General features: G+C 46.4%; 1 protein-coding gene across 1 annotated transcript in view; it reads right to left on the bottom strand.

The window, feature by feature from the left end:
- Positions 1-5,670: 5,670 nt before the first annotated feature.
- COG3 (component of oligomeric golgi complex 3) overlaps positions 5,671-10,618 on the bottom strand; it is a 56,165-nt gene continuing 51,217 nt past the window's right edge. Inside the window, exon 23 of the mRNA XM_057707274.1 lies at positions 5,671-7,390. Within this exon, the coding sequence (XP_057563257.1) occupies positions 7,361-7,390 (30 nt within the window). The 3' untranslated portion in view covers positions 5,671-7,360. The remainder of the gene's footprint in view (positions 7,391-10,618) is intronic.

Here is a 10,618-nt window from a genome sequence, read left to right as displayed (position 1 = left end):
TTTATATCTTGTGAGAGTTGGTTTGTAATTTGAGACCTCTCACAGCTCCTTGATTTGGAAAAAAAAACAAAAAGCTTTTCGGGGGCAGAGAGGGGCTGACAGTCTGTGGCTGGGCACAGGAAAGACTTAATCATGCATTCTGCCCTGCCAGCATTAGAAGCAAATTGTTTCAGTAGACAATACATGTCAACACCTGTCCCATTTCCTTCTACTTGTCACTTGAATGCAGAAGTTCTTTTTCAGCTTTCCTGTGCTTGGGTTGACTCAGGACACAGACTATCTCAAAGCCTAGCTCTGCCCACTGTTGGCTGTGTGACCTTGGGCAAGCAGCTCTCTGCCTCAGTTTTCTCATCTGTAAAGTGGGTCTAGAAATAGTAGCTTCACAAACACCCCCCCTTCCACCCCTGCCAAGGCAGAGGGACACCCAGTCAGCAAAGCAGCCCCAGTCTGCAGCCAGCCCCCCAACCAGGAGCCCAAAAGGACCCACACTTAAAGCCTCTTCAATAGCTGGGCCTCTTTTGGTCACTGGTAACAGTTACCAACTGAAATAGGTAAAGCAAAATGGGAAACATGTAAGCTGGATGGAGATGCAATAGGTCTCAGAAAGGACTGGCACGTGGCAGGCATCCAGGAGCCAGGAGGACTTTTGTTCTCAGCTCTGCGACACTCGTCTTGTTCCAAAGATGTGTTTCCTATGCATCGCAGTTCACATGGCTCTGTCTCCTGATCTTTCTCAAAAGACCCAAGTGGTCTCTGATTGGCCTGGCTTGATCAGGAGGCCACTCTTGGTGCAATCCAGTGTGGGAAGGGAGGCTGGGGTTATGTCTCATAAACGGAGCTCCTAGTTGATGCCAAGCATGGGGAGGGGCAGCAGTTTTTTAAAAAGGGGCAACTCAGGAGCAGCCCCCTATAGGGTGCCTTTTAAATATCCCTGGGACATTGCGAACTTCCCAGAATGGCCTCAACTGCCGTCTGAATCAAGAGTGTAGGAAACCCCTTCCTCCCGGCTCAGCCTAGCAATTAGCCAACCCCTGCCGTGAACAGACACCCCAGCCCCACCTTCACGGCACTGTTCTCCTGAGAATCTCACAGTCTGCACCGACCCTCACCAAAGTCCTGTTCTCACCCCAAATCCCGACAACTGCATGCCTGGGGCAGGACCAGGGTGGTCAGGCTGGCAGTAGCCGGGCCTTACACGGTCACTTCCCCTACGTAACTGTCACACCTTGCTGGCAAGTAGCATCATCGGCTAAAACAAGTTACTTTGTTGCCAGGTAGTGAGCAACAAATGCCGCAGGTGACTGCCGGGGAAGCAAACCGTCATAGGCCACCCTTGCCACTTTAGGGAGCTTGTTAGTTTACACCTCCACGCGGTGTGGGCAGAGGCCCCTTCTCTTACCAGGCACTGGAGACAGAAGCTCTGGAGTCGGGTGTCGAAGCAAACAAATCCTCCCAAGCCTGTGTGCTTTCTCCCACGTGTGCCGCGGAAGCAGAGAGCCCTGGTGTGGGTCTCGGCGCCACCGCCGGCTAGCTGTGTGACCTTGGCCAGGGCAGCGAGCCCCTCTGGGACTCCGTTTCCTCCTCTGTAACAGGAGGGCGATCACAGAACACATCTCGCAGAATTAGAGCGAGGATGAAAGCAGGTGGCGTGGGTGCAGCGCTCAGCATGGTGCTTCACAGATGGGGGTGCTTTATAATCAACTGCTATCGCCCCTCCCTGGTCCTTCTCCTTCCACAAAACCTGAAAACATGACTCACCCCATCAGTGCAGATTGTCAACAGGTGGCCTCACGGAGGCGCTGTGTTCGGTCAGCCCCCCGTTTTAAATATTCTATTGCCAACGTTTCTATAGACACGACATTCCACGTAGATTTTATGCATTTCCAGTCTCTCTCATAGAGGCTGCTCTGTCCGAGTGTTATCATGGGCCGGACAGAATAATCTAGCACCCAGGGACAGTTTCAGGAGGAAAAGGGAGTCACCTCACAGATGGTGAAGGAAGTAGTGAAAGTAGCCAGATGACCGGGAACTACAAAAACCCCGCCCCCACCCTCTGTATTAGTTTGCTAGAACTGTTGTAACAAAGGACCATGCACTGGGTGGCTTACACAACAGAAATTTTTCCTCTCGCAGTTCTAGAAGCCGTACGTCCAAGATCAAGGGCACGGGAAGGATGTAGCCCAGATCCATCTCCCTGCTTCTAGTAGTTCGTCTTCGGCGGTTCTCTTGTGGTGTTCTCCCTGTGTGTGTGTGGGTCTCTATCAAATCCCCTTTTATATGGATACCAGTCATACTGGATGAGGCGCCCACCCAACTCCAGTATCCTAACCAATTACACCTGCAACCACAAGCTGGTTCACAAGATGCTTCCTGCTTGGATACCAGGAAAACTCACCAGAGTGCGTGCCACCAGGCACACACGCCCCCCACCACCACCACCACATACTGCTGCCAGCGCGGTGTAGAAGGAAAAACCAACACCCGAAACAGAAAGAGAGGCCCTTCCCCTGTGCCTTGCCGTGCAGCGCCAGCACCCCACAGAGCCTAACTTTGCACTAGCTGGCAATGGAGAAGTGTTCCCAGGGTCCAGCTCCAGAATCTCAAAGCAGAGCCAAAGAGGGTGGATTTGGGGCTGAGAGACACTACATCGATAACTGGCACAGGGAACCTTCCTCCTCCTTGCTCCAGCACTCAGTGAAGCACGGGAAATCTCACACACACACACACACACACACACACACACACACACACACACGAAGTCGGCTTGGCCAAGATGAAAGCAGTTGCAGTGATGCCAAGTCTAGGACACTGCTATAGCAGTGTACCAACACTTTCTGCTTTGAAAAAATAAAAACCTGCATCTGTAACGCTTCCTGTTCTCATTCCTCTGGACTTCCTGCTTCTGGTCTGTCCCCCGCACCCCCATTTCCTTCCAATAAAGCCCTTTCCTGCTCAAGCTAGACATGATGTCTTCCATTGCTTGCACTCAAGGATCCTGACAGATACAGAGGATGAGTAGTAAGGAGACGAGGGTGGACAGACAGATGTGCAGGGGCCGGAGACAGCCCGTGTGCCATCAGGAATTGAAAGTTTTAGCAAAGGGGAAGGAGAGTGTTAATAAGATTAGGTTCTTGTAGGAAAGACACTTCAATATTCCCAGCAAGGAATATTGAAAACAAGGGTCTTGACCCAGGGCAATGGCATTGGAAATAGAGGAGGGGAGGAGATAGAAGAGGGGTGGAGGGGTAGAGAACAGGCAGGAATTGGTAGCAATGGGATGGGGAAGGGACGGCTACGTGACTTGGGCCCAAGTGGATTCTTTCAACAGATACTCACTGAGCATCTACTGTAGGCCCTGTTCTAGGCACTAGGTACACAGCTGTAAACACAACAAAGCTCATTCCCCAGGTAGCTTACAATCTGGACTGGGGAAGGCAGACAAAAAAACCAAATAAATAAAAACACATCATTTGTCAGTATGAAAACAACTAAACCAGGTTAGGGGACAGCAAGTGCTAGGACTGGGGGTTGCTATGTATATTGCAGCGTTCTGCAACCTCGCCACTATCCACATCTTGGACTGGATAATCATGTGTTGCAGGAGGCTGGCCTGTGCACTGTAAGATATATGGCAGTTCTAGTTGCTTCTACCAACTAGAAGCTGGCAATACCGCCACCGCCGCCCCCCACACACACAGCAGTCATGGCAACCAAAAATGTCTTCAGACATCGGCAAATGAGCCCTTTGTGGGGGGGGGGGGGGGGGGGGCGGGGCGGCGGGGTCTTCCCTTGTTGAGAACTGCAGTTGTAGATCACGTCTGGGTGTTTTGTTTTCTTTCCTATGGTGGAGTATAAGTCTATCATGGCAAATGTTTCACATACTTGAGTAGAGCGTACGCTGTAGCTGTTGGGTATTCTGAATTAAATAATGAGAAAATTCAGGTACATCCAGACTCTGGTCCATTCTATACCTAGCCCACACATCATTGTAAGCATAGAAAAAAAAAAAGCCAATGCCATGAAAACAAGCAAACAAGAGCTTTTAAGAACTGTCTACATTAAAAGAGACTAAACAACCAAGTAACATGTATGAACCTGGTTAGAAAAAGCTATGAAACATTTTGGGGAACAATTGAGGAAAGTAGAGTATGGATATCACTGATTTTTTTTTTAAGGTGTGTTAATGGTATTAGGGTTATGTAGAAAATGTCCTTGCTGTTTGGAGATGGATGTAAAGTATTTAGGGGTCAAATGTCATGATGCCTGCAACTTACTTTCAAATATAGTTCAGCAAATCAGTGTCTATCTGTAAGCACTGATAATTCAAACTCACCTGATTGGGAACTCCCTGGCAGTCCAGTGGTTAGGACTCAGTGCTTTCACTGCTGGGCCCAGGTTCAGTCCCTGGTCGGGGAACTAAGATTCTGTAAGCTGCATGGTGCTGCCAAAAAAAAAATTTTTTTTAATACACTCACCTATTAAGAAAGTGTAAAAGAGCCCAATCTTGTAAGAAAAATTATTTCAGAATATACACAGAAAAAAATCTGGAAGCTATATGCCAAACAGTTAATAGCAGTTTACCTTTCACAGTTCATTTATGACTTTCACATTTTACATTAAAATTCAAACACTACAGAAATGTCTAATAGTGAACATATTTTGATAGCCAGGAAAAATGTTTAAAAAAAAACAAAATATGTATTCATTGGATGACTATTTAACAGATGCCTTTACCAAGTTTCCAGTAGCTGCCTCCTTTCTGCGGGGGTTGGGTGCTGAGGAGGAGCAGACAAACAAGCTAGTGGAAGAACGACCAGCAGAAGAAAAGTGCTCCAGAAAGGAAGTGAGGAAGTTCTTCTTTTCTGAGAAGTAATCTCCTCTCCACAAACACCCCCAGGTTCCTTTAAGGAATGGCCCCTTTTTAAACTAAGGTTGACTCTTCTTTCTTCCTTGTAAGGTAATAGCAGAAAAGAAGTTAAACATGTGGGGTTGTAAAAAGACAAATTTGTTTTTATTGTGACTTCAATAATAGTAAATTTCAACACAACAATTTGTGCTGATAGTACTCAGGAAACTGGAAGTTTTGCAAATGAAAAAAATTATCTGTCACCTAATGAAGCACTAAGATGTTCAAAAGTGCCTTTCCACAATAATCATCTTGCCAAAAGAATCTACATAGTACAAGTAAGACTGGAAATCAGAATAGCATTGGTGGAGGGTACCACTGTCAACATCCTGCTTGTGATACATGTTACTGTTCTGCAAGATGACACCATTGGGAGAAACTGGGTAAAGGTACACAGGATCTCTGTATTATTTCTCACAACTCCTGGTGAATCTACAAGTTATATTAATAAAGATATCAATTTAAAAAAATGTCTTTATAGAATCCATGCACATAACAGACCCATGAGGACAAAGTAGGAAGCAAAAATCTTTATTTTTAAAAAAATTCACATTTATTAAAAACAGCAATTTCTAGCCAAATAATATAAAGCATTTTAAATTAATTATTTGAAAGTATGTACACTCTTTGTATAAGTAAACACTTGAAACTGTACAGATTTAAACAGCCATTCAGCAAACAAGTTGGATCACTATCACCTACTCAGCATTTCTGTAAGGTGTTTGAGTGTTTCAGAAATAAAAGATTCAAAACACAAGGACGAGTGCCATCAAATATTTTTATCCTTAAGAACACACTCTGCTCTGTACATCAAATTAAATCAATCACAGTAATGTACAATAATCATGCCCTCATTTCTTTGGAAAGGCTATTTAAAAATCAAATGTACATAAAATATACAAAACTGGGTATTTTACAGTTTGTTTCATTAACCACATATTTAAAATAGTAAGTGGAAGTAAATATAATCTTCCGAATTCATTCCTCTCCTGTCAAAGAATGAATATGGACCCTCTTTACCTTCTACCTTCCCAAAAAATAGAGTATTAAGTTCTATCAAGCAACATCCATCACCAAGTTAAACTGAGTTGAAAAACAAGTGACCTGTTTAAAATGACAGACATCAGGATATGTAACCCATCTACACATGGTGGGAGTCTGCTTGAAGCGGATGAGAAATGCTATGGTCTCACAGAATGAGGTCTGCTGGCTACATTCCAGAACCCATCAGCATTCTATCCCTAAACTAGTGTCTGAATAACTCAAAATTCATTGTGAGCCAAAAAGCAGGTTACATTTACTGGAATATGAGAGGCAAAACCAATCCAATCAGGAAATCAGTATTTGTAGGAAAACTCAGAGATGTGCATAATTTATTTGATGATCCCTGATATCATGTGGCTGATTTTAAGGGATGGGTGGTCTTTGTCTTCCTCCTCTTTGTGAGTAAAGTGTATTCTGCTGTCGCAGGGCTGGAGATCTGCACAGCTGACCCGAGGCACAGCCACCATGAATGTACAGGACATGAAAGTGTTCACTTTTCAAAGAACTACGGAAACGGAAGGCAGTGTGCAGAAAGCTGGTAACCCCAACCTTCATGCATGAGATACACTATTCATCAGGTTTCCTCCCCTCCTTTATGTGCCAGATTGAAGACGCCCTAATTGGTACTCCCCCCTCACAAACACTGCCTATTATACCACAGAGATTCTCATTAAAGATACAGCATGTATCTACCATGAGGAGGCTGCAGCTCCCTGCCAGCTTTTGAACGCTCTGCACCTAAGCAATTCAGGGAGTACAGATCCAGGGACCTTACACGAGGTCCTTGCATCTTGAAACTACCTCACATCAAACACACGAAGATAACACCCTGAATTCCCAGGAAAGCAGAATATGTTCTCAGAAGCATCCAATCTACTCCAAACTAGACTTCAAAGTGATAGGAGAAACATTACATTAAACAGAGTGTAGAAATAACATTTCTGGAAGTAAAAAAATAGTCACTGTGGAATGCTCATTGGTTAAAAAGATTGCAGTGTTTCACGCTTTAACAAACCTTACTCTTAGAAGCTTTCTAATCAGCTGTATTTCCGTAGTTTTTTGCACTATTTATTGTAACCTATTTTCATTGCACATTTTCCTTAAGAACCATTTCACTGCGTGCCCACCATAGCTTCCTCTTAAAAACTTACACTGCTTGTGACCATTTAAATGAGGCAGTAATCAACGCTCATAGATTATAGCTTATCTTTGGCATTTTGATGTTTTTAAAAGGGAAACACAAATCATTTTACACTTTGCTTCCACTTCCTTCTGCGGTCAGCCCTGAGCAGCAGCCATGTGGTTCTCGGGAAGTCCCTCATACAGCTCCCCAGCATCCTGCAGGCCGTGGGACCTGGCAGCCCGCTCCTGCCAGACCGGCCATTTACATGCACTGCCCAACAGGCCCAGTTATTTAGAAACTGACAGTAGGAGGTTCAGCTGAAAAGCAAAGAGAAAGGTTATGTTAGTTCTGCTGTGGAATACCATACTTGAGAAAAGTTGTTTAGATCCTCAAAAACAGAATGAGAGGGAAAGTCTAAGATTTTTAAGAGAGCAGTAAACACAGCTGTAAGGTATAAACTGGACCAGCGGTTCTGGTTCCTGAAGCAGCCCTCAGGCACTGTGCATTGTGGGGGCCTGTGGGAGGTATTGCCTGGGCCCTCAACTCATTAAGAATCCAATGAGGAAGACAGAAAAGAACTACATACCAACACTGACAAGGGACAGAAACAGCTCTAAATAACTGACTTCACCTCTCTCTATGCAGAGTGTGATTTGGAGAGAGTTGTAAGTTGGATTCTTTAAATGACACAAGTTGTGATTCTTTTTTTTTTTGGGGGGGGGGGGGCTTTGGGTCTTCGTTGCTGCATGTGCACTTACTCTAGTTGCGGTGAGCAGGGGCTACTCTTCACTGTGGTGCGCGGGCTTCTCACTGTGGTAGCTTCTCTTGTTGCAGAGCACGGGCTCTAGGCACTCGGGCTTCAGTAGCTGCAGTACATGAGCTCAGTGGTTGTGGCACGCGAGCTCTAGGGCACACAGGCTTCAGTAATTGTGGCTCGCAAGCTCAGTAGTTGTGGCTTGTGGGTCTAGAGCACAGGCTCATTAGTTGTGATGCACGGGCTTAGCTGCTCCGTGGCACGTGGGATCTTCCCGGACCAGGGATCGAACCCGTGTTCCCTGCATGGCAGGTGACTTGTTAACCACTGCGCCACCAGAGAAGTCCCAAGTTGTGATTGTTTAAAGGACAAGAACAGGCATGGTGGGTAGGCTTTGGCTCACCCCTAACTCAGACCAGGAGCCCCCTGCCCCTCTCTGTAAAGGAGGGCGAGAGCCAGAGCCAGCCTGGGGAAAACCAGAGACACCACCACTGCGGCAGGAGGGGATGGCAGCCTGCACTCTGCAAATCTGTCACCCAGGCCCTGGGGACACTTGTGGCCTGACAGTGTGCCCTTCTATACAGTAGGGTCTTGGTAATCAAAATATTCACTCCTAATCTCATCTACAAATGTGTACTTCCAGTGAGAGGGACACCAAATCCCCTCTGTGTTTTTCCTGCCAAAAATACAAAACCTGAATCTAATCATGAGGAAACAGACTCCCCCAAAACATTCTACAAAATAACTGGCCCGTCAAGGTCAAGAAAGCCCAAAAAGGCTGTAGAATTGCTCCATGTTAAAAGAAACTAAAGGGATATGACACGACAGCAACACGTGGGCTGGATCCTGGACTGGAGAAAAACATCTAGAAAGGACACTATTGGGACAACTGAGGGATCTGAATATGGAAGGAGGATTAGGGAACAGTATCAATGTTACGTTTCCTGTTTTGATCATCGTGCGGTGGGTAGGCTAAAAGAACTCCTTGTGCTGGTTCCTACTCTGTGAGCCTGTGGCCAAGTGACTCAGTCAGCAGTCAGTAATATCAGTTGTTATTATCACCTAGAATATGTTAACGGTTCTGAAAGAGGATCAAGGAACAGTGAGGATGGTGGTCTCTATTAGTGTTTTTCAAACTGTTGGTTGCAACCCATTGCTATGTCATGAAAATAATTTAGTGGTTCATCAACAGGAGAGAGAAGAAAAGCAAAACAATGGAGTTGCACATAGTGTGCATGATTATTATAAAACTTTTAAGTTGCAGACACATGCAACCACATATCTCACTGGCAGGAGTTAAGTGGGAGCCCAAGAACTCAGCACGTTCTCAGCCAGACCCCTCTTCTTCCTCCATCAGAGCTGCTCTCTCACGCCTTCATCCACGCTTACGTCACCCACCACGGGAAGCCTAGGCCTCCTGAGTCATTCCTCTACCACCTCAAGGCTCTTTCCCCACCTCACGGCCCACCCCTCTGAACTCCAGGAGCCCTGCCCTCCCCCCACCCCTCTGCCAGGACAAGCTTCCCCGGCAGCCTTCTCAAGTGATGAGTGTTTCTCATCCATGTGCCTGGAACCACGGGGCCTGGAGGCGGGATCAGAGTCCCCGCTGTCCCTCACTGTCCCTTCCACACCATTCTCCTTCCCTCTTCTGGCATCTTCCCCCAGCTCTGGTTTTCATTGTATTGGACCATGCCATGCTTCACTCCTCCATCTATGATCTCTCAGCCATCACCTGGCCCTGCATTTCTTGCAGGTCTTAGAGCGCTATCACCCTTTTCTAAAACTACTCCTGCAGGACTTCTTGGTGGTTCCAACACCCAGACAGCTAACCCTTCCAGTAGGGAGGCCTCAGCTCCTTTCCTCCAATGGCCTCATCTTTCACCAACCACGTCAGCTACTCAGGTCGTGGACATATCCCAGCCCCATCATTACCTCTAACTGCAACCCCTCCACAATCTGTCATCAAGCAGCTCTCTCTTTGTTCTCCACAGCATATCTTCCCAGCTCATCCTCCCTCTCATACTCCAACTCCAATGATCCTTTGACTCCACCAGGACCTATAACCCGTGGTTCCTCCTGCCTTCTCACCCTCCTCCCTCAGTTCCCTTGGCAATCACCACAGTCACTACCTCCTTTAACTCTCCTGCCCTCACCTGCTCTACCTTGTCCTTCCTGACAAAACCAGAGCCCTGATGGAGACAACCCTCCAGCTACTCCACGTCTACACTCACATAACTCACTATAACTGGAGGGAAAAAAACGAGACAACTGCACTGAATGGTTTTTCTTGGATTCACTACCACTGAACTCAACAGAACCTTCTTCCCGAATCTAGCACCTCCTCACTCTCAGGGATGACCATGCTCCCTGTTCCACTCACAAACATCAAGCAGCCAGAGGAAAGCTTCCATGTGCTTCCATGACGCCTGCCAGCTCCCTGCATGTGCACCCACGCACTCAGCCTTCTCTCCCCCTAACACACTGAACCCCGCAGGCACCTAACAAAGGCCCCACCCTCCAACTGCCCCTGAGATCCCATCCCCGCTTCTCTTCTCAAGAACATTTTCCCAGCATCAATTTTTCCCTCTCTTTAGATCTTCCCCATGAATATACAAACATGCATCTCCCCTATATTTAAAAAAAAAAAAAAAAAAAAAAGGAAGGATAATTCCATAACAAAAATAGCTATCTAGAAAGGGAGAGAGGGAAAAAGCTGGAGGAACTGGAAAGGGAAGCAAGACTTCTCCAAATTGATCTTATTCCATAATTCTGACTTGGGAACCATGTAAAC

The sequence above is a fragment of the Hippopotamus amphibius genome, chromosome 14, assembly GCF_030028045.1.
Source record: "Hippopotamus amphibius kiboko isolate mHipAmp2 chromosome 14, mHipAmp2.hap2, whole genome shotgun sequence".
Taxonomy (NCBI): domain Eukaryota; kingdom Metazoa; phylum Chordata; class Mammalia; order Artiodactyla; family Hippopotamidae; genus Hippopotamus; species Hippopotamus amphibius.
The sequence above is the reverse complement of the archived record's forward strand: the minus strand, read 5'-3'. Positions and strand labels throughout refer to the sequence as shown.